This window comes from Carassius gibelio, chromosome A25 (assembly GCF_023724105.1).
Source record: "Carassius gibelio isolate Cgi1373 ecotype wild population from Czech Republic chromosome A25, carGib1.2-hapl.c, whole genome shotgun sequence".
NCBI lineage: Eukaryota > Metazoa > Chordata > Actinopteri > Cypriniformes > Cyprinidae > Carassius > Carassius gibelio.
In genome coordinates, this window is record NC_068395.1 from 868997 (window position 1) to 893406 (window position 24410).

The following is a 24410-nucleotide window of genomic DNA, read 5'->3' on the forward strand; positions in this document are numbered from 1 at the left end:
ATGCTTGTTTACGCAACTCTCCCTGAATCTACAGCACCACAGCTAAATAAACTCTAGAGACTTTACCTGAGTGGTGTGTTTAAACGTTGGATTGAATAATATTAAGTAAAAAAATCTGGTAAAAAACAAGGAGGTAGATAACAAAGATATCGCAGAAAACCTGACAAATGAAAGTTTCATAATGCTGAATCATAAGCCATTTTAATGAATGTTTTCCTGCCTCACTCTCTCTGATTATTCCTTAGGGCTCTTACATCCCAGACGGGACTCTTGGACCATCAGAGAAGACCCATGATTCTCGGTTTGGCGCTGCCATGTCCGCTCTTCCGGACTTGAATGGTGATGGCTTCACTGAGCTCATCGTAGGTGCACCACTGGAGGACGATCACAAAGGAGCCATCTATCTCTTCTACGGCAAACAAGACCGCATCCAACCCAAATACAAACAGGCAAGACTCAGAGTCACCGATATTTCATAAACATTACTGAATGGCATTCCAGTCAAGGCAACAGGTATGACCTTTTGCACCTTATTTCTTAATGTTTTATTAATCTCAGAGAATAGCCGCTGGTGACGTCTCTCCAGGTCTGCGTTATTTTGGCCGCAGTGTTCATGGGATGATGGATGTGAATGGAGATGAGCTCATAGATCTGTCCGTGGGCTCTTTAGGGGCCGTGGTTCTGCTTTGGTGAGCTTACACTACTTAAACCATAACAAATGTGATATAACATAAGCTTAAACTTAAACAAAATATAATAGTATATATATATATATATATATATATATATATATATATATATATATATATATATATATATATATATATATATATATATATATATATATATATATATATTTATTTATATATATATATATATATATATATATATATATATATATATATATATTATACTTCAGCTAGTTGTCGTTTTCATTTAGTTTAACCTGATACTAAGATTGTCCTAAAATAACTAAAACTAAAATAAAAAGTAATAAAACTCTATAGACATATTTTTCTTTAAATTACAAAAGCACAACATGATTACTTTAAAATGAAAACAGAAAATCTAAATAATATTAATATTGTTTTAAGATTAATAAAACAGAAAATCTATGAATGAAAAACTATAACAATATTCCAAATATACTAAAACAACAGTGGCGGCTTGAGCCATCATCCGTTATGAAAATAAAAATATATAAAATACTATATGAAGTATTATTAAAATACACTTTAATTCCACAAATATTCAAATGGACAGTTTTAATATGATGTAAATTGATGTGGATGTGTAACTGTTATTTTAGTACTACTGATATACTAATAATATTAAATACATATCGTTTTTTAAATAATATTTTGAATTAGTTTTATAAAATATATTTTACGCTTTAATTTTAATTTTACATTTTTAGTAATTTGTAGTGTTTTGTCATTTAAAAAAATATATTTTGTATATATTTTTTTTTCAGTTTTATTTTATTTCATCAAGTTAAAATTAAAAAATAGAAATGTCGTCATGGCAACTAGCTGAAATAAAATGTTTTTTTTTCATAATTTTTTTTTGTATTTATTTTTTTATATTTCGTTTGTTTTGTTTAGATATTTATTAATATGTTTTTTTTTCACTTAACTCTTTGTAATGTATTTCAAGTATCGATTTAAACATGTAAACAGTGTAATCTCAACATGAACTTTGAATGTTTCTAATCAAATTCTCCCAAGATCAAAAGATCTGTAATTCTGTATTTTTAATATATGCTCACATTGTTTCATCTCTGTCGGTTTTGATTTCTCGTTTGGGATTTAAGTAGAAATGAAAAATGAATCATAATGGAAATCTCCTGAAATCTCCCAATGTTTTATAACTTGATGTGTTTTCAAACAGGTCTCGCAGTGTCGTCCGCGTGGGGATCAGCGTTCATTTTGAGCCTTCAAAAATCAATGTTTTTAATAAAGACTGCACTCGAGGAGGTCGAGAGGTGTCGTGTATGTTGGCCACCGTTTGTCTGAACGTCACAGCGCGGACACCGATGACCGATCCAAAGACAGTTGGTATGTTTGACCCAAACTCATGACTTTGATTATTCAGTTCAAGCAATTCACAAGCAAAAAAAAAAAAAAAAATCTGCCATTCTGACTTTATCACAATTGCAAGTTTATATCTCACAATTATGAGGAAAAAAAGTAATTACGGGCTGAATAAAGCAAACCAGTGTCTCACCAGTAAAGTTTATATGGATGACTGTTGTATTGGAGCTCAAGATGATTATTTTTAAGAGTGTGAGTTGCATTATGAACCATACAATAACTATGTATTGGATAATGGGAGCATAAACAGAGACGTTGCTGTTGTTGACACTGAGATTTCTGTTCAGCGCTGAGGTACAGCTTTGGTTTCGAGGAGAGCAGATATTTCCCCAGAGCCGTGTTGGACAGCACTGAAGAGCCGCAGCCCAGAGACATCACCCTGCAGCCAGACTCAGATTACTGCCAGCAAGTCTACTTCCACGTTCATGTGAGCCGCTTCCTGTGCATGGGCTTACATCACTTCCTTTCTGATGGATCTAGAGGCTACACTCACATCTAAAAGTTTGGGGTCTGAAAGATTTTTTATTTTATTTTTTTTGCAAGAAATGACTACTTTTATTCAGCAAGGATGCATTAAATTGATTAAAAGTGACAGTAAAGACATTAATAATGTTAGAAAATATTTTGAATTTCAAATAAATGCTGTTATTTTCAACTTTCATTTAATCAAAAAACCCTGAAAGAAAATGTATCATAGTTTCCACAAAAATATTGTTTGTTTTCAACATTGATAATAATCAGAAATGATTTCTGAAGATCATGTGACACTGAAGACTGGAGGAATGATGCTGAAAATACAGCGGAGCATCACAGAAATAAATTACACTTTAACACAGATTCACACAGAAAACAGATGATTTGAACTGCAATAATATTTCACAATGTTCCTGTTTTTATTGTATTTTTTATCTAATAAGTGCAGAAGAATATTCTTTCCAAATCATTTAAAAATTATCAACACCAATCTTTTTAATGCGTGTGTATGTGAGATATCAGTTTAGTGTCATTATATAGAAATATTTAAATACAGAATGCTGTGATTCATCGAATATTCCAGAGGACCATGTAATATAAAAAATAAAAAATAAATTGTTTTTAAAGAAAATATCCATTCCAGTCATATTATATATTTATTATATTTACAGAATATATTTCAGCACAGAACATGACAGAGTCTCGACCATAGTTACACTTGTCGATATGTGTTTGTAGCACCTATGCATAATGATTTCTGCAGTTAAAAAAAGGAAAACAAAACATAATATTTTCGTCTTCTTTTCCAGTAAAAAATGTAAACGTTCTTAAATAAAGATTTACTTGAGAAGCAAAATGCACAATGAGTTTTGAGTTGTTCAGAAAACCTTTAAAATGTATTGAGTTTATTCTTAAAACAAGAAAGAAAAAACCTGTCAACTGAAAAGAAAAACAGTAATATTTTTCTTACCCTTTTTTAACTTCATTTTCTTTCTTAATAAATTGCATCTTGATCGAATAATTTTTGATAAGAATGCATGTGAAATAATTTTTGCAGTGCTGACTGTTACTGTTCACACAGGAAGTGACCGACTACACACGACCCCTGACCTTAACTGTTAACATCGGCCTGCAGAGCACAGATGAAGGACCGGTGCTGGACGACAGCTGGCCCACCAGTCTACAGTCAGAGGTCACACACACAGAGAGAGACACACACACTCTCTCACACACACACACACACACACAAACACAGATTGAAAACACCTTTGTCTCTCAAGCTTCTGAATGAGGTTTCTGTCTCTGCAGCTTCCGTTCTGGAACGGTTGTGATGATGACGATGAGTGTGTTCCCAGTCTGGTCCTTCAGAGCAGCTCTGATCTGTTAGACCGCAGGTTTGTCCTCACACACACACACACACACACACTTGTGCTCTTCCTCGCTCCTCTGTCCGTCTGCTGGGCTCCTGCTGGCCTTACAGTTTACTTACTGAGTGTTTTTGTGTTGTTTTCTAGTAAACATTCTCGAATCAAGATGTATCTACAAATGCAAAACGATTTACAATAATATCTACATTTTATTAGTTCTTGTTTAAAACAAAACAATCAAATGCAAACAAGATTATTGATCTTGCCACATTGGCAGATATTTCCTTCTTGTTTTAAACAGAAATGAATTTTTCAGGAAAGAAAGAGTATCATGATTTAAGAATGTTTTGATTCTTTGTTGTAATGGAAGACAGGACTAAAAAAGCCTGTGGTTTGTGTGTTTCAGGCAGTTCTGCGAGCGACATGAGCGCTCCTCGTGGCCCCCGTGTGTCCACCAGAGGACGAGGACGAGCGGAGAGCGCATGGTGGAGGCCAGTCGGAGGAAAGTCCTGGTGGAGACGCGTTTGGAGAACCAAGGAGAGAACGCATACGGCACGGTCCTGCACATCACACACTCTCCAAACCTCCAGTTCTCCAGTCTGCTGCTGAAGGTGTGCTCGGTCCAGTCTCACCTTCACATGTTTATCAGGGGCCAAGAGTGTGTGTGTGTGTGTGTGTGTGTGTGTGTGTGTGTGTGTGTGTGTGTGTGTGTGTGTGTGTGTGTGTGTGTGTGTCTCTTCACTAGACCTCAGTGACTTCATAGACAGCATCCTAATCTCAGTGGAGCCTCAGAAGAAACACTTTTGCTCAACCAGAGCTTAAAATTATTTCAATTAAAAGAAAATACATTTTCAAACAAGCTGAAACAGCAAAAGCACTGAGATCTAAACTGTAATCATGTTTCCATAACAACTGCCATTTTTAAGTGTTATTTATAGACATGGAACAGTCATTGAAATTAATTATATTTATAATGATCATGCTAGCAACATGCTTGTTACCTTTGCTAATCATCTTAGCAACATGCTAGTAACTTGCTTATCATGCTAACAACATGTTAGTTATTTATTAATCTTGCTAGCAAAATGTTAGTAACCTATGCTAATCATGCTAGCAAAATGCAAGTAACATGCTGATCATGCAATAAACATGCTAGCGGCATGGTAGTAACTTGGTAATCATGCTAGCAACATGCTAGTCACTTGCTAATCAGGGTAACAGCATGCCAGTAACATGCTAATCTTGTTAACAACGTGCTAGTCACTTGCTAATCTTGCAATGCTAGTAACTTGCTAATCATGTTAGCAACATGCTAGTCACTTGCTAATCTTCCTATGCTAGTAAATTGCTAATCATGTTAGCAACATGCTAGTCACATGCTAATCTTGTTAACAACGTGCTAGTCACTTGCTAATCTTGCAATGCTAGTAACTTGCTAATCATGTTAGCAACGTGCTAGTCACTTGCTAATCAGGGTAACAGCATGCCAGTAACATGCTAATCTTGTTAACAACGTGCTAGTCACTTGCTAATCTTGCAATGCTAGTAACTTGCTAATCATGTTAGCAACATGCTAGTCACATGCTAATCTTGTTAACAACGTGCTAGTCACCTGCTAATCTTGCAATGCTAGTAATTTGCTAATCATGTTAGCAACATGCTAGTCACTTGCTAATCTTGCTAGACACACGCTAGTAACTTGTTAATTTTGCTAGAAACATCCTAGCAGCATTTTTAATAAATTTATATTTTGTTCTAAAATAATTGATGAAATTGACACTTCTATTTGCTAAAAATAATTAAATTATTTAAAAATAATTAATTAAGAAGATTTTAGAAATAATTACATTTAAAATATTTTAATCACAAATGACTTTAAACATTATGTAAATTCACTGGAAGTTTAAATGTAAAAATTAAAAAAATAAATAATCAAGATGCAAACTGAAACCATATTTCTTATTTTAATTTGTTTCCTTAACAACGGCCGTTTTTATTTAATAACCAGTGTTTCCGTGATCTTGTATAACCTGGATATGTGAGGAACTGAAGTGTGATTTCTAGACCTGGAAAAGTCATGCAAATTAATAAAATCTTGACGGAAAAGTTACGTTAAGTTCTTAAATACTTTATATTATTGAATATAAATTATATGAATAATTATTGCAAGAAAAATATATATATATTTAAAAATAAACCCATAATCACAAACAAAATAAAAATGAAACACTGAAAAATAAAACAGCCAACGGCCACTGATGCATGTTTACATAAATCAACAATTTATTCCGGATGAAATTGAAACTGAATTGTTAAATGAGTTTATATGGACTGTATCTTTAAGTGATAGACTGATGTTCAATATTACGCAAATCAAACACTTGTAAAGTCAATATATTTATTACTAAAACCACTTTTGGTCCATTCAGTGATTTACTTAGCTTCATTTATGTGCTTTTCTCAGCAGAAATGCTTTGGTTTGAAACTGAACGTTTGTTTTTCTTCAGGCACCTTCAGACATTACGATCGCGTGCCCGAACTCTGATGATACGAGTCTCTACCGAAGCTGCAACGTCAGCGCGCCGTTCCTGAGGTCACACGCTCAGGTGAGACGCCTTCACCTGCATCACCACAGAACAGAAGAAGAGTGCGTCCTTTAGGTGCCTTTTGTGCTTCGCTTGGCTTCTGTGTTGTGTTTGGTTGAACATTTGGTTTGGTTTGGTTTCTCCAGGTATTTTTTCGACTGGAGTTTGAGTTCAACAGATCTATCTTCTTGAACTACGTCCAGATCACGCTGAAGGTCTCCAGGTGAGGTCGCGACCTTTGAACTGATGAGAATTTCATCTCAGGATTTTTACATTTTTTGTTGGTGTATAAAATGAATGTGACTATTTTTATTTATTCAGTCATTTTTGTTTGATTTGTTTCGTGTGATTTATCTATTTGTTTCATCGCAGTGAAGGTGAAGAATTGTCTCCAGAGGACAACATCAATGACATTTATCATAATCTGAAATATGAGGCTGATATTCTCTTCACAAGGTAATACCAGAGAAATCTTAAAGCTAATCAATGATTATTTAATATTGAACGATTCACGCTTCTTTCAGAGATTCCAGCCCGTCTCGTTTTGATCTCAAACCTGGGTTTGACCAGAGCCTCCCTGTTGGGACCGGACCACCCTTCAACATCTCTTATCAGGTCGGCTCCTCGTTTACAAACAAGGGTTTAAATAATATTCTTCAGAGCAAATCATACGCTGTGCATCTGAACAGAATAAATATGAAGATGTTTCTCCAGTAACTATTTGTTCTGCAGATCCAAAACCTCGGCGTGTTTCCCGTATCTGAGCTTCTCTTCACGTTAAACGTCTTCGCTGTGACCAGAAACGCTAACACACTCCTGCGCCTCTCAGACTTGGAGATCGATCAGGTGCATTTATGTTTACAGATTCTTCAATCAATATATTTAAGCCCAAAACTACAAAGAAATGCTCAGAAACTAAACAGAATGAATCCCTGTGGCTCCTGACGATATATCGAGGTCTTATGAAGCGAAACGATCAGCTTGTGCAAGAAACTGATCGTTATGAATAACGTTATTAGCTGTAATCCAGAGCCATGGAGTGAACGAACGAATCATTCTTTTGAACTGATTCTTTTTAGTGAACTGTTTATCAGACTGTAGAATCTGAAACTTTTCCAGCAGCACCTTAATATATCGTTAAATAGCCACGGGTGTTAATTTCATGTTGCCTGCTATGCCTTTACTCACGGTTTCAGTTACAAATCTTCCTTACTGTTTGATGGACTGAGGATGTTAATTAGCAACACATTAAAATTTTTGGCTGCACTGTCCCTTTAAGACTTCTGTTTGTTGATCCCAGACGGCTGGCTCGAGCTGCGCTCTTCCACGAGTCATCACCGTCGACTCGTCCTCGCAGGAAGATCTCTCCCTCAACCCGCTCACGGTAACCTTCGCTCTTTTTACACTCCTTCTAAAGTTTTGCGATACAGAAATTGCACTCATCTCCCGGGAAACAAATCAACACATGGTTAAAAGTGACAAGCTTGACGAAGACAAACCACCAAACCTGCTTGATCTTGTTGGCTAAAGATAACATAAACACAAACATAAACATAAAGTTGCATTTACTTAGTTTCCTCTCTGGAACATTCAGTTTCCAAGTGATCAAAAACCCATTTCATGTTGTTCACGTTGTGTTCACAGAACACGTCCACCGAAGACACGTTATTAGCGCACTGTAGAATCAGTCTGGCTCCCCAAGCAGACGTTAGCATCACCGCCACAGGATCGCTCAATCTACACACTTTATTTGCTGTGAGTATCTCAGACGCTGGAAATCCAGCTAATAGTGTATGGCATACACAGGAAAGCTAAACCTTGTTCACCGGCTATCAGTTTTAAAATACAGCACTATATCTGTTATTGTAAACAAATCTAATATATTAAAATATATTAGTACTGTCAAACGATTAATCGCGATTAATCGTGATTAATCGCATCCAAAATAAAATATTTTGTTTACATAATATATGTGTGTGTACTGTGTATATTTATGAAAAAAACAAACATGTATATATATTTTTATATATATATATACATGTATGTAAATTTATGTTAATATAAAATTAATATTATATATAAATATTAATATTTTATATACTGCATCAACAAACATATTTTTGTCTTGTATACATGCATGTGTGTGTATTTAACTATACATCATAAATATACACAGTACACACCCACATATATATTATGTAAACAAAAGCTTTTATTTTGGATGCGATTAATCGCAATTAATTGTTTTGACAGTAGTTATATATATGTACACTAAAATACATAAAATATTAACTGGAAAATAAATAAATTATATTTATCAGTTTATTTATATATTCATTATTTACAGTATATGTTATAATAATTATTATAATAATATCTCACATCGGGCATTTGTTCAAAGTCATCATTATGGTACATGACAAACTGTATAAAAATTATATTTGCATTAATTATTTTATTATATTATCAAAATAAAATAAAATACAGAACTATACAGAACTTTTACACCTCAACATATATAATAAATATAATAAAAAGAAAATATGTATGCAATTTTTATTATTATTTTAAATTTTTTTTTATTTTATTTTTATTTTATTATTATTGCAATTTATTATTTAATAAGAATTACATTTTTCAGTCAAGCATCTGTTAAAATAATAATAGAAATAAATTGTTATTCAAATGATTTAGCTGTAATGATTATTATTTCACATCGTATAAAGGGAGTGAATATATATATACAGCACAACATCCTCTTTTCCTCTTAGTTTTCCCAAATCAAGCTCTTGTGCTGATTGAAATGCAAAGTTGGTGCAGGACATATGGGAGGAGAGTGTTTTAAATAAAACCATCTTGGTCTGGCTCCTCAGGTGAAACTGAAGCACTTAGATCTGATAATGACGGCTGCAGTTGAGATGAACCCCTCGAGTCCGATGTTCCTCCACGAGGAGCGACCCATGAGACATGTGAGTACCTCCAGAACACTCTAAAACATATGAAATGATGCATCTGAGCTCCTTTATTAAATCTGCTAGACACCGAGGAGAAAGAAAGACCAGTCTCATATTGAAATGAAGTGTTTCGGAGTACACTAAATGACTGGAGTGATGCACTGCCCTCTTCTGGATAACATCTGTCCGGCTGTTTACTAGAGAACTGGTCAACTTTGACTTAACTACACACACATCTTCTAACACTCAGCTGTGCAGCTTTGCAGATGAGGCCTGATCTTGTACATCTGATTCTTCCAAGAATTTGACTTGAAGGTTTTGGATTGTGGTTGTGTAGATAATCCTGGAGATCAGGAAGGAGGAAGATTACCGGATTCCCGTCTGGGTGATTATCGGGAGCACACTGGGAGGACTACAGCTTCTGGCCCTGCTGGTTCTGGCTCTCTGGAAGGTCTGGGACGGTGTTTATTAACAGTTACCAAGCTGATATGAACATATGTGTTTGTATAGACTTGTATTACTGTAGTGCATTTGTAAAAACACTTCATTTGGGTTTCAAAGAAGGAAATCAAGCCTCATTTTGGACTAATCCAGGTTGAATCTGCCTATAATTGTCTTGTTTTTCCATGTATCAGCATATCAATATGCATGCAGCACAACAAAGAGGTTTAAAATCCCAAAAATGACACACTTTAGGCAACATTCGAATCATTTATAAGCTAATGTGATCATACTTGGCAATGGTTTTATTGGTAACTAATACTAAAACTAATAAACAATGTTTTTTTGTAATTGAAATAAACATTAAATAATATAAATATCCCTTGTATAAAAGCTTGATAACATTTTACAATAAGGTCCCTTTAGTTAATGTATTACCCATCATGAACAAACAATGCACGGTACATTTATTACAGTATTTATTAATATTTTTTAATGTTAGTTAATGAAAAAACAGTCGTTCATTGTTAGTTCATGTTAATTTACAGTGTATAAACTAAAGTTAACAAGCACAACTTTTGATTTTAATTATGCATTCAATGTTGAAATGAACATTTTATTCATGTTAACTACAGTAATTAACTAATGTTAACTAATGAACCTTATGTAAAGTGTATGTAATCGGAAAAAAATGTTGTCTAGTTGAAATACTAAAATTAATAAAACACTAAAACTGAAATAAAAACAAATAAAAATGTTAAAATATATAATTATATTAAATTTACTAAAACGTAAACCAAAATTGCAAATATTTCTTTGGCAAATAACTTTAAATAAGTTGACGTACTAAAATTACTCAAATTTAAATAAAAATGTAAAAATAATTAATTATAAAAATTAATAAAGCACATAAAATTACTAAAACTGAAAATATAAAAATAAAATCTTATTCAAAATAAAAATAAATGCTATAATAGAATAAATAATATTAAAATGACGCAAAAAAAAAATGTGTTCGTTTTTAGGCTAACAAATGGGCTTTATGTTTGTTAAATCACCAACTGAAATCCCTTTTTAATTAAATGTAAATTAAATGTATGCATTTAGCAGACGCTTTTGTTCAAAGCAACATACAGTGCATTCAGGCTATACATTTTTTAACTAACATGAGTCCCCTGGGAATCGAACCCACAACCCCTTGCGCTGCTAACACAATGCTTTAATCCAGAGCCAGCCTTTATCCCGTCCATATGCTCGCCGCTCTCTTTTACTCTAGATTAAGTAGAGCTAAATGTACATATCAGAACATTAATTTACACAGCAAACCCTTTATTTAAGGTCAGATCTCACTGTCTATCTTTCATCCGCAGCTGGGATTCTTCCACAGGCAAAAGAGAAAGAGAGAAGAGCAGGCGACCAATGAGAAGACAGCAGAGGATCAGTAAAGCCACGGCGACCTCCTCAACCAATCACTCAGGGACTCTCTGTCAGCCAATCAGCTGCTCTTGAGCACTGCCACGCCCTCCCGCAGTCCGAAGCAGAACCAATCAGCTCGCTTCCCCTGGCCACACAGAAGATGGGAAGTTTGAGACTTTGAAGGGGTTGAAAGTACTACCAGGCAATGGTTTGAACCATTTTGAGAGGTTTTGGTGGTGATTAATTGTTTGTGTATCTTGAAACAAACCTCAGATTTTGGAACAGAATCTATTTTTTTTTTTTTTTTTTTGCTGCGGCATAAATTCAAGCTGATGCACTTGCACAACAATTGTGAACTTGAAATCCGTAAATATTAAATAAGTGTAGCAATATAATATAAAACAATGATACAATTATTATGCACCTTTATGCATCTGGTTGAAACATCTGTTCAGGATTTATATGTGAGAGACATATCTTTCATGTCTGTTTCGGTGTTCTTCATCATTTGCTTTTTATGCAGTTCATTTAAATCGCTTAAATTCTGTAGTATGAGATTATTGAAAATATTACGGTTATTTGCATTTAAAATCAAGGTTTTTATAAAGATGTCAGTCTGATCGAATTTTGAGTCAGGAAAGATATTAACATTTCTAATTTCTAACTCGTCACACTGGAAAAGTGAAAGCTCACATTGATGGATGCATTACTGTGTGCAGTTGTGTACATTTTGATGAATGTAGGAAGTTATGCAATGCAATGCAAAAAAAAGCATACTGTGTGCAGTAAACACGCTAGTCGTTTAGTGGTTATGAACATAGTCTCTCAATCAAAAATATGCAACTTTCTTCTGACATGGCTTCCACGTTTTAAGACAGCGTGGTGATTCTACTGTCACTTGTTTTGATCATTGACATTTATGTCGCCATTTATTGCATGTAAAGATGACCGCTTGAATGTTTTTTTTTTGTTTTTTTTATTATTATTATTGCTCCACTGAATAAATTAAAATCACCTTGATTTAAGAGTAAACCTTTGTTTTTCAATTCAGAAGTTTTATACACACATATAAAGTATCACTTTAATATTATTCTAATAGAAAACATTCAGGATAAATAATAAATGCATGTGTTTGATGCATAAAATAACTTATGCAAATGTTAAAGGAATAGTTCACCCACAAATTAAAGTTTCTGAAAATGTTCTCACCCTCAGGTCATCCAGGAGTTTGCTTCCTCATTAGGTTTGGAGAAATGTAGCATTGCATCAGTGTCTCACCAATGGATGTTAATGGGTGCCGTCAGAAAGAGAGTCCAAACAGCTGATTAAAAACATCACAGTAATGACGTTAATTGGTGGACTGGAGTGCTGTGGATTATTGTGATGTTTTTATCAGCTGTTTAGACTCTCATTCTGACGGCACCCATTCACATTCATTAGCGAGACACTGATGCAATGCTACATTTCTCCAAATTTGACGAAGAAGCAAACTCATCTACATCTTGCATGGCTTGAGAGTGAGTAAATTCTCATTGAATTAAAATTTTTGGGTTAACTACTTCTTTAAAATTCGCAGTTCAAACACAACAGAAGCACTCAGAGTCTGATAGGCGTCTTTGATGTTTTTAATCTTGTTTGATTTGGAAATAAAAACATATTGAGCAATCTCCAGTGATTACAGAATACAATCCTCCACATTCAGATTCGGCCACATTCAAGCAGACAGGCTCTCACACACACACACACACACACACACACACACACACCAGCACCATCCAGAATAAGGCCACGTGACTCAAAAAGAGCTCGATCACATGTTCATTAACCCAAGTCAGAATTACAGACTCGCTAATTGGCTTTACAGTGGCGTCATGGTTTAAAAACACAAAACAATTATAAATGTCCAACTTCTGGTTACAGGCACATTTTAATATTCAAATAAAAGAAATCCCCTGGCACAGAGTTTAGCTTTAAGTCATCAACACTCAACTATTGATTCCTTATAAAATAGATATTTTTGACTCTGTTTTTAAATAAAGCTTTTATAAAAGAGCAGCTCGTTAAAAAGAGCTGTTCACATTGTCATGACTAAAGTTCAACACACAATTGAATGCTGTTCGTCAAAAGAAGAAAAGCATCAGTTTTCAAAATAAAAGTATTTTGCACTGCATCAGCATTACCATCCTCTATGATCTGTTTAAAAAAAAAAAAAGAGCCAGGATGAAACTGGAAACTCCAGTTCTTTTGGGAATAACTGCAGCAGTCAGATCTCCCAAATGGATCAACAGGTAAATTAGTAAATTGCTAGTACTAAACAAGATCAAATTAGAAGTCCTCAGCACCGTTCGCCAGGTTAAAACAAACTCCAAAACCCAGATCTGACAGAAAAAAACTAAAACACAGGTCAGTGGTATTCAACAAACTCCTCCAGACTTTTGGGAATCTGGTTCTGATACAAGATCCGATGTTGTCGCACGGCGCGAGCCGCCAGGCATTTCAGGCTCATCTTCATCTGCGTCTTCAGAAGGATTTCGGAAACCCCCGTCGTGCTCTTATCAAGCGGGGTCTTCTTTTGCTTGTTGGTCATGTCCGTATGTGCGCCGGCTTCCACGAGGCTGATCATGATGGAGTGGAGCGTCAAGAAGTCGCTGATGGGACGGTTGTACTGTACGATGAGATGTAAAGGGCTGTTCCCTTCATAGTCGACGGCGTTGACCTGTGCGCCGCAGTCGATGAGCAGCTTGGTGACTTGCGCGTTAGGAAAGCTGCACACGTCGTTGGTGTGGAAGTCATCTACTGGCGTGCTAGAGCTAGCCGCTAGGTGCAGAAGCGTCAACCCCTCTCGGGATCGCGGGTCAAGGCGTATCAAGTCGTAGATCTGTTTGTTTATTCGCTCTCGTTCCTCTTCGCCGCATTGCGTTTTCGTAGAGATACAAACCAGGTAGAGGAAAGTGAACACGTTGGTTTCGTAGCTTTCTGTGGCTGCCGGCAACTCCGCATCGGAGGTGGACCTCACGCGCGCCAAGCTGCGGCGGATTTCCAGGACGCTGGCGCGCAAAACGTGTTCGACGTCCGATGCGCGGACCGGCTCCTTCAGGTGGACCATTTGCGAGAACACTTGCGCAAATCTCAAGAGGTCTTTATGCGTGCTGCGGTTTCCTTGTTGGCGTAGATGCAAGGCGTGCAGCCAGAGTTTGATGCACTGTTCGAACTCCATGTTGTCGGCGTAGACCGCGCCGCGATATATTATGGGATGCGACACGTCTATGTTATCCGCACCCAGAATTCGTTCGCGAATCATTAGGCCTTCCATGTGTAGTGCGTCCCGGTCGTGTTGAATGGCCTCTAAGTCTCGCAAAGTCCTGCACTCTGCCCTCTCTCCGTACGCCACGACAGGAGACGCCAACTCTTTGGCGATGACCCTCTCTGGATCACGAAATCGCTCCAGCATGGCGAGGTACAAATAGTGGTAGGTCTTAAGAATGTCGTAATTCTCTCGGTCGTTGGCGAAAGATGCTCCGAGTAGTTCCAATGCTTCGATGCGGCTATGCATATCGCAATCCGCATGCGACAGCAGCAGCTCTACGACGTCCGCCTTGCAGCTCTCAGCTGCCACTTTCAGTGGCGTCATGCCATGTCCGTTAACCACTATCGCCGCTTGGCATCGCACCAACTCCTTCACGATATCCAGATGCCCGGCTTCTGCGGCGAAGTGCAGCGCGGTGGCCCCGCAGTGAGCTTTAGAGTTGGGATCCGCGCCCCGCTCCAGCAGGAAGTAAACAACATCGCTGTGGCCCTTGTAGGCAGCGATCATCAAACAAGTGTTGCCGTATTTGTTAGCGATGCTGATGTCAGCCTTGTGCTCCACGAGATATTGTACGATGTCCAGCCGGCCGTCGAAGCAGGCAGCCCTGAGCGGGGTGGAGTTTGTGAGGGTGGTGTGATTCACGTTAGCGCTGTGCGAAACCAGCAAACGCACCACCTCGAAATGCCCAGCACCAGCTGCACACCAAAGAGCCGTGGCGCCATCAATAATATACCTGTAAGAGCGAGACACACGTCAGTATAATTTAACATTTAAAATGCATAATTTCAGTTAGGGCGAAGAAAAGCTTCTGGCTTCTCTCTCGAGGCCACAAGAGGGCGCATCGAGCAAAATATTACTAATGCATATATATTCAATGCATTAAAAAAAATTATGTTTAATAAACCAATTATAATTAAGTTGCTTAAACACCTATAAACAAAACAACATTATTGTACGAATGCATAGTTACAAGCCAATTACAGAGTACATTTTTTACTTATAAACATGAGATGTAGTGGGATTGGGAAATAAACCACGCCATAAAGTCTCGAAACGCATCGTTTCAAAAAAAGTTGCACATTTTTACATGGGTTTCTAAACATGTGGCTCTTTGTGCAACGCTGATATATGTCCCTCTAGAAAAAGGGATAGTTCACCCAAAAATGAAAATGTTATGTTTATCGGCATCCATGATGTAGGTGAACTCTACAGCTTCCTTCAGAAGTGCCAAGGGGGTAAGCAGATAAACATCTAATTTTCATTTTTGGGTGAACTAGTCCTTTAAGATTGAAAACTGATTATCAGATGTTTGTCCACAGCAGATGCTTCCAGATGAAGCGATGGACATGTGTTCTCTGGGATACTTGGATCCGTGTGAGAAACGAACAACGCACCCGTCAAACCGCACAGTCCCGGTCTGTTCAGTGTCCACCTTGTAATGGTTCAGAAGCAGCCGGACCACCTTGTCGTGTCCGTTCCGGGCAGCTATAATGAGCGGCGTGGACCTCTGTCCGGCGTCCTGGGTCACGTACTCCAGCAGGTGCCGGGTCTGGACGCCGGAGTGGTTCAGGAGCAGGGCGGCCAGGGTCAGGACTCGACCCTCACCGGCCGCTCTGTGAACATACCGGGCCAGGGACTCCAAGCGGGCCAAAGCCGGTGCCTCCGCCATCTGATCTCAGAACAGATCAAACCGTCTCCCATTAAAACCCTCAGCCTGAGCTCTACAGCTCATCTATGGAGAGCTTCCTCTGGACCTACTGACATTTACAGCTGACCTCGATTATAACACGCTGGGTTATTAATATGAGATACTAATAAGGGGAAATAACATATATAGTAAGCGAAATAATATAGAATGTTTAAATATGAATCTCTAATCCTGACGTAATCTGTTCGACTCAGTGACTTTCAGACGGGATACTCTTTCACTTCTAAACCAAACGAATTAATATGGTTCAGTCCACCACTTTCAGATCGCGATGAATCCCGCCGATCACTCCAACAGAACCAATCCGGACTTCGTCGATGTTTAATACGATTTAATGCTCAGAATCTGCGCTGGATGTGTCGGTGTCTTTCACCTCTGGCAGTAACGACGACCGGAAATGAAGTCGGCAATAACAGGAAGTGCGACACTGGGATTCCCGGACTGCCTTTTCGAAATAAAAGTCCCATCAAATAAATCCCAATACTTAAAAGTAAAATATGACAGAGGAAACCCGTATTCTCTATATGTGATATTATATAATATCATGTAATACTTTACTATATTATACTATAGAATTTATGTGTTTCTGTAGATGTCCTCCACAATGTCAGAAGCACGGATCGGTTACCAAATGTTATTTTATAATAATAATAAAAAAATATTTTTAACAAAATGTGGTCTGACAATATTTATACATCACTGTAAAGTAAATAATATTAGTATAAAATAATAAGAAAATGCAAGAAACAATATATTTTTAATTGTAATTTTGAAAACAATAAAAGTCCCATAAAACAATATGAAAATCTTGAAAATAAATCCCAATAAATAATATATATATATATATATATATATATATATATATATATATCAGAGTAACCATAATTATAATATAATATGAAAGATATTTTTATATTATTTAATAAGATTTATATATATATATATATATATATATATATATATATATATATATATATATATATATATATATATATATATATATATATATATATATATATATATATATATATAAATTTTCAAGTCTTTGCATTGGGTTGAATCCTACTTAGAATCGCATTCAAAAGCCAGAAGCTCTTTGATGCCTCCCCAAACCCCTGCAGCAGGAGATATTGTGTTGGGATTTAAGGGAAACATATCGGATGGGATTAAAGTGTGTTTCCCACGGCGTTCCAGAGATGCTCTGTATCCGCTTTCTTCGTGTTCTTGATCTGTAAATGGAGGAAGAGTCTGGATGCATCCCAGATCATCATCACTGCACTCAGTTTAATTAGTTTAGTTTGTTTTTAGGTCAATAATTAGTGATTTGAACAAACCCCAACATTTAGTATTCAACTCGTCCCACTTCTATATTGAGTTATGAAACTAAAACATAAAAAAAAATAAAAAAAAATAAAAAACATTAAATGTTACTGGTAAAACAAATGACAAATGTAAATTGAAATTAAAATGAACTTTTACTGCAATTAATAAATAAGTGAATGATTATTTTATTTAGTTTCAGGTAACTGTATTAACAGTGTTTCACACATCTACCGAAAAGAAACATTAATATTTAATTTTTGTACGTTTTGCTTTTTACATAATTTATCAATATTTTGTGAAAAAGTGTGTTTTAACATCATTCATAGTTTCAATGATAATTATAAAGATGCTTCACATTTTTTACAGTATTTTATTGTAATACTGCATGCATTGTCTATTAAATGTAATATACACCATTTCTACACCATACATCATTTTTCCACAGTATTGTGTAAGGTATATCAAAAGCCGGTTAACGTTTTAACGTTTTTTTCCATTTAATATCTTTACACTGCATGAATCTGTTTTAAAAATATTATTTTAATATCATATTGCACCGAGACTGAAGCCAATAGAGTTTATTTTTTTCATTGGAAATAACTGAGCAGTTACTGCAAGACAAACACATGCAAATCCTGATGCAGAAACCGAGAGAGAACTAAACATGAAGCGAGGAAATCTTGATACTGTTGGTTTAGATTCATGATAACGATGCAATCTCGATTTCCTCTTAAACAGGTCGACTCAGTTTATACCAAAACAAATCCTTCATTTACGATTAAAGAGAGATTCTTTGCCAAACTGTATCCAATCCTTATCAAACAAAAAGCATTTTTATCTGTCATCTGGATGCATTTCATACAAAAATGTGTTATGGTTTTACTTCAAAGTTAACAGCAAAATAATGATTGCTTTCAAACCGTTTTCCTAAGCACCGCCCCTTTTGTGCCCCACCTGTCAGTCAAACAGATAGCCCCGCCCCAAACTCACTCTACTGTGCAGCTGTTCCCATTATATAAAAAGGTTATTGTTAACTATCAATTCCCTGATGGGGAAAATTAACAAGATTTTTAATTCTCACTTGGTTGAATCAAGCAGCTCATAGAAAATGATCATTGAGTGAACCTTAAACTTAGATACTGGAAGTATTTGAACATCCAAACAAATGACTCACATCAGTGTTTATTTATCGCACGGACGTCCTATTAAACCTAAAAAGCCCCAGGTAAAGTCAACAGTGTAAACTTTGCTTACTAAGTTAAATAAACTTGAAATCTGTAGGAGTGCATGGATAAAACTCAACAATAACAAGTGCAGACTTCAGTGCTCGGGACATCCAGATAAGGACAGAAAACACAGAAAGATGGTTTATAAAGTCTCCTGGAAGAAAGACAGAGCACTGAAAGCCCCACGCTACACATTCACAGTGTTTTAATTGAAGGAAGTGTCATTTGAGCTGACATCACATGTGGTGCTGCTGATGATATGAAGCCTTGCTTGACAAATGTGATGAAGTGTACTAAATATAAACCATCCACGATGAATATAACTCTCAGCCTGTCAGACATGATCAAACGTCTTCTGTATCTAAAGCGTTTTGGCAAAGCGCTTAGACTCTGCCTGTCCCAGATAAGAGCAGCGAGTTGGACTTCTCCACGTTTCCATAAAATGCACAGGAGATGTAAAACTACATTACCCATAATGCATTGTGACGTGTGCCGTTCTAAACCAGATGTGGGATATTCCTACTTTATATCTCTGATTTATAACAACAAAGTCATTTTGGTTGAATATTATTCTTTAGTAGAGCTGGTATATTACTTATAAATTGTAATATGATTCCAAATTACATGACAAAAATTACAATTAGTATCGTTATCCGTTACATTACATATAATTGGACTACTTTTTGGTAACTTTTAGATTACTTTTGACCTAATTCATTTATCATATTGATTTAAATAGAGTTATCTTGTCCCATATTGACGGGAAAAAATAAAAAATACAAAGAGTAAGACAATAAATGTTGCTCTTGTTGTAATTAATTAATAAAGTGCAAAAAATACGCTTGTTATAGATGTTTTCTTTCCTCTAGTCTGAAATAAGACATGTTAAGTAAGAAACATAGCCCAAAATATCTGTGCATGAAATACAATTCAGATCATATCTGCATATAGAAATTACTCTTTCTAGTTCCTCATTATCTTGCTATTAAATGAATTAATTTAAATAATGCAGTTTATGTTTGTCTCAGTGCACAAGGATGGCGTATGAAAGACATATAAACGAGAGGTTTTGCAAAAATGATGACATTTCTGATGCTGAGCAAGCTTCAAAACTGCAGTAAATCAGAAGCAGCGTGTCACAGAGACACAGCCTCTAAATCTTCCTAAAACAGCAAAAAAATAAATAACTATACACAAGCAAGACCATATTTAACTGATAAAGCAGCTGCCAAACTGCTTCAATCATTAACTACCAACCGTGGGATTGGTTTCACAGTCACCAGACGCATCTGACGTTTTTACTTCATAAAGACTGATGCTTTAAAGTCGACTTTTTATTAATAACGTATTTAAGTAGTTAATATTTCGTATTATTGGATTTGTATTTGTGATTCCGATCACATAGCCCTCTTGTGTTTATCGAGAGTAGATTATTTTATACAGGTTGTGCCTCTCTGTATAAAAGCATGTTTAAGCAATTTATTATAAGCTATAAAAAGCGAGAACTGAAAGCCAGTTGTGTTGTTTTGTGAACCTGCATCACAAAGCTCATAAATTCCCCTGTTGTTGTGTTATTGTTTGCATGGATTCATGTGTTGAGATGATAAACTGAGGATAGATTTACTCCCTGAACCACAGACCTGCTGTCAAATGTTAATAAGATGGAATAACAATAAAACTGTGTAATTGTGTTTATGAGGAAAACAAACATTGCTATGATAAGACCAGACTTTATTATGCCCTTCAAATAGACAAGATAATAACACTGTTTCCATTCATTTCCTCTCGGACCCTCAGCTTCACATGTTGAGGTCACTGACACAGCTTTATTACACTTCAGATCAGCAATACACTTTAATTATTTCAGAATATCCAGGCAATACATTCAAACAACAAAAAGCAGACCGGAAACCAGATATGAAAAAATCTGCATTTACAGAATGATCATTAACGAAATTATTTCAATCTTGGGGATTATTTATTATTTAATTCTTAAATGCAATTAATGAAATGCAAGTGAAAATGAAAAGATCATTTAATATTTGTATTTATAAATAAATAGTTCAAAGAGGTATAAATAAATCTTAATATTATATTATATAGAACTATATATAAGATTTCCTGTTGTATCTTTATGCCATTTTAAAGATGTATAAGCAATTGTAGATATTAAATGCACTTCTTTCTAGTTAATTTATTATTATTTTAAAATTTAATGCAAAAATATTTTACCCTGAAAACATTAGGCTGACCAAATATTTATAATAAATAATTCTCAAATATGCATGTGTGTGTGTGTAATTTGAATAAACATGTATAATGATTTAAGATTTAAAAATCTCTCTCTTTATTTCCTCCAAGCATCAGTAAAAGTGGAAAATATCAAAATGTCATCGCAGTTAAGCTCAGTGTTGTGTGTCGATAGACTGTACATCCAGGTCTGCTTCAATGCACACGTTTACACCGAATAAAACCAGTCTTCAGAATTCAGAAATCTGGACAGAAGCGTGAAAAAGCCCCGGATGCACGGTTCGCAAAAGACTAGTTGGCACGCACGTTTAAGGATGCAGCATGTTGAAACATCTCTTGAGAGAATATAATAAAAAGGGTCGAACGACATCCCTGTAGAGTTTTGTAAAAGTTCCCTTTATCCTCCTCCAGAGCTGTGTCTGGAGTCAACAGCGCGCTTTTACGCACGGCTTTGCGCGTGTCCGTGGACGGTTACGCGTCGGTTTGTCCGTTCACCACCGACAGTCTGTACTCCTCGGTGTCCATCACGTTCAGAGGAATCACCGCCTGGCTGTCGTCGCGCTCCTTCGCGGTGCCCGAGAACGGGCGGATCTGACAGCTGTTGGCGATCGCGGGAGACGAAATCCTCCAGAAGAAGTCCTTCAGCATTTTCCTGAACTCCCTGCGCATGAGGCAATACAAGACCGGGTTCAGGCAGCTGTTCGAGTGCGCCAGGCAAATGGTGACCGGGAACACGTACATGTGGAGCGCGTAGTAGACTTTATCCCAGTGGACCACGTTAAACTTGACCAGGACTCCCCAGAAGGTGATGGCGTGGTTGGGCAGCCAGCACAGGAAGAAGGACAGGACCACGATCGTGACGGATTTGGTGACTCTGGACCTGCGCTTGGGGAGGTTGTTGTTCATGCTCCGCAGGCGAATGAGGCGCAGGAGGAGAAGGTAACACACGACGATGATGAGCATCGGGAACACGAACGCCACCAGGATCTTCTGCAGGTGATAGAGCGCGTGCCAGTGCTGGCCGTTGGGGACGCGCAGGAGACACAGCTTGACGCCGTTAATCGATCTCACCGTGGAGAAGATCGCCGTGGGGAGCGAAGCCACGGAGGCCAGGAGCCACAGGAGCGCGCTCACCAGCTTCACCGAGCAGCGCGTGTTGCGCGTGCGGTCCTTGAGCGCGGACGCGACAGACCAGTAGCGCGTCACGCTCATGGCGGTGAGGAAGAACGCGCTCGCGTACACGTTCATCACGGTCACCGTGACCACCACCTTACACATGACGTGTCCGAACGGCCAGGTGAAGTCGAGCGCCGTGTCCACGGCCCAGAAGGGCAGCGTGAGGACGAACTGGAAGTCCGTGACCGCCAGGTTCATGATGAAGTGGTTGATCGTGGACTTCTTCCTCCCCTGCCGGACCCTCATGAGGAAGAAGACCAGCAGGTTGCCCACCAGACCCACCGCGCACACCACCGAGTACACGATGGACATCAAGACGCGCAGCCCCAGAGTACCGTCCGAAGCCAAGTCGATGTCCTCCAGGTTGCGGCTGAGCTCGTTCGCGGAGCCGTTCGCGGAGCTCTGGTTCTGGAGGTCCGTCATCCTGTCCTGCCACAGCTCGGCGTCAGGTGCCCGGTGCAGCCCGGATCTGTGGAGGGCTTGCATCACCGTCAGAGTGGAGGGAGGGAACACTAGGAGAGCGAGCGAGGGGGTCGCGTCTCTCCGGGACACAGCGATGAGGCTGGAGGTTCCCGCGCCATGACGCTGGAGACGGACGCGCCGCGCGGGGCTTTATCAAACCTGCGCCATCCGAGGCCCCGCCCACAGACGAGACGCTCCTCCCTCGAGACGCCTGCGATCCGCGCTGGAAAAATGAGTCGGAATGCGCACGGGCTTAAAAGTGAAAAAAAGGGTAAAATAATAATTTGCTTTATTTGTACGTGTTCTGAGAGGAGCACCTCTTTTCTCGAGCTGACTAGCATCCGATGCGCGCGATCCCGATACAGTTACACACTAACGTTTGGGGAACTGTGTGGGAAAAACATCTGATGTGTGACATTAAATCAGATCCGGGCATTACAGAAGGAATACATATTAATACATACAGGTCGCCTGCTAAACTTTACTTTTTACTTTTATAATACAATTTGAACATGAATAAAGTTTTGGTGAAACAGAAACAGTCTCAGAAACATAAATCATTTTAGACTCCTTGCCATTTCTATAAATCATTTATTAAATATGAATCATTTTGGCCACACCTACAATTTTTGAATCACAGAAATACGCAGCAGGACCAAAAAAAAAAAAAAAAAAAAAGGAAATAAGTAAATTAATATATTAATATAATAATGGCCACACACACTAAATTTGCATCATAGAATTAGAACGGGCTAAAAACAATGGAAATAAATAAATTAATAAATTAATAAAGATTATATTATAAAGTTATTTATTGTAGAATAGAGTTTGGGGCATTTTAATTTGCATATTAATATAGCTAATTATATTGGCCACGCCTCCAATTGGGTACCACTGAATTATGGAGGACCAAGCTTAAAAGGGTAAAAATCAATAAATAATAATATTAAAAATATATATATACATAATTATATATTCATAAAATATAAAATAAAACAGAAAGTAATAAATAGCTCAAACATTTTTTTATTTTTATTTTGAAGGTCTTTTTACATCTTTGATTTTTATTAAATATTAATATAATCATATTGGCCACACCCACGACATATGAAAGGTCAAAAACAATGGACATAAATGAATTAAAAAGTAAACAGATTGTGGAACAGCTCCAGAAAAAAGGTTTATGCATTTATTTTTGAAATAATATAGATAATTATATAGATCTCTCCTCAAAGCATGTACCACAGACTGATGAAGGACCAGATTTAGAAACAGAGGAGAAAAAGTAAACATGCAGAGTGAATGAAATAATGAGCAGGACACTGCACGAGAGAGACCACTGAACGCTAAAGTTTCTCACATCTGTACGGAGCTTTAACTATTTAGATGCATTACAGTTTGGCTTTCACATCTGTGTGCAAAGTTCTGCCGCAGACTGTGTAATCGTTGATCTGTAACACACATATGGAGGATGAGGATGACGGAGACGTTATAATTGTTTATGCTTGAAACGGGTTTCCTTTTCCTTGTTTGATACAGAAGAATCCATGTTTATTACAGTATACAGCAGAGGATGGAGGAAGTGCATCTGAAACACTGGGACGCGTCTGACACACACACACACACAC

The 24410-nt window shown here is 37.1% G+C and overlaps 3 protein-coding genes across 3 annotated transcripts in view; 1 reads left to right on the forward strand and 2 right to left on the reverse strand.

Moving 5' to 3' along the window:
- The window catches only part of LOC127946733 (integrin alpha-11-like), a 38474-nt gene extending 26033 nt beyond the window's left edge, over nucleotides 1–12441 (forward strand). The window contains exons 14-30 of the mRNA XM_052543469.1: nucleotides 246–449; nucleotides 559–689; nucleotides 1891–2057; nucleotides 2381–2520; nucleotides 3649–3759; nucleotides 3876–3961; nucleotides 4341–4545; nucleotides 6442–6540; nucleotides 6666–6742; nucleotides 6892–6975; nucleotides 7044–7134; nucleotides 7252–7365; nucleotides 7820–7903; nucleotides 8164–8274; nucleotides 9393–9488; nucleotides 9811–9924; nucleotides 11285–12441. Of these exons, the coding sequence (XP_052399429.1) occupies nucleotides 246–449; nucleotides 559–689; nucleotides 1891–2057; nucleotides 2381–2520; nucleotides 3649–3759; nucleotides 3876–3961; nucleotides 4341–4545; nucleotides 6442–6540; nucleotides 6666–6742; nucleotides 6892–6975; nucleotides 7044–7134; nucleotides 7252–7365; nucleotides 7820–7903; nucleotides 8164–8274; nucleotides 9393–9488; nucleotides 9811–9924; nucleotides 11285–11359 (1989 nt within the window). The 3' untranslated portion in view covers nucleotides 11360–12441. The remainder of the gene's footprint in view (nucleotides 1–245; nucleotides 450–558; nucleotides 690–1890; nucleotides 2058–2380; nucleotides 2521–3648; nucleotides 3760–3875; nucleotides 3962–4340; nucleotides 4546–6441; nucleotides 6541–6665; nucleotides 6743–6891; nucleotides 6976–7043; nucleotides 7135–7251; nucleotides 7366–7819; nucleotides 7904–8163; nucleotides 8275–9392; nucleotides 9489–9810; nucleotides 9925–11284) is intronic.
- Nucleotides 12442–13537: 1096 nt separating this feature from the next.
- LOC127947301 (protein fem-1 homolog B-like) lies at nucleotides 13538–16751 on the reverse strand. Its single transcript, XM_052544312.1, has 2 exons — nucleotides 16032–16751; nucleotides 13538–15370 (listed from the first exon to the last, which is right to left on the reverse strand). Exons 1-2 carry the CDS (start codon nucleotides 16304–16306, stop codon nucleotides 13735–13737), a joined length of 1911 nt encoding a protein of 636 aa, XP_052400272.1. The 5' UTR covers nucleotides 16307–16751; the 3' UTR covers nucleotides 13538–13734.
- Nucleotides 16752–20608: 3857 nt separating this feature from the next.
- On the reverse strand, nucleotides 20609–22924 carry LOC127947501 (relaxin-3 receptor 1). The gene has a single exon (XM_052544666.1). The coding sequence runs from the start codon at nucleotides 22804–22806 to the stop codon at nucleotides 21616–21618; it is 1191 nt and encodes a 396-aa protein (XP_052400626.1). The 5' UTR covers nucleotides 22807–22924; the 3' UTR covers nucleotides 20609–21615.
- Nucleotides 22925–24410: the final 1486 nt, after the last annotated feature.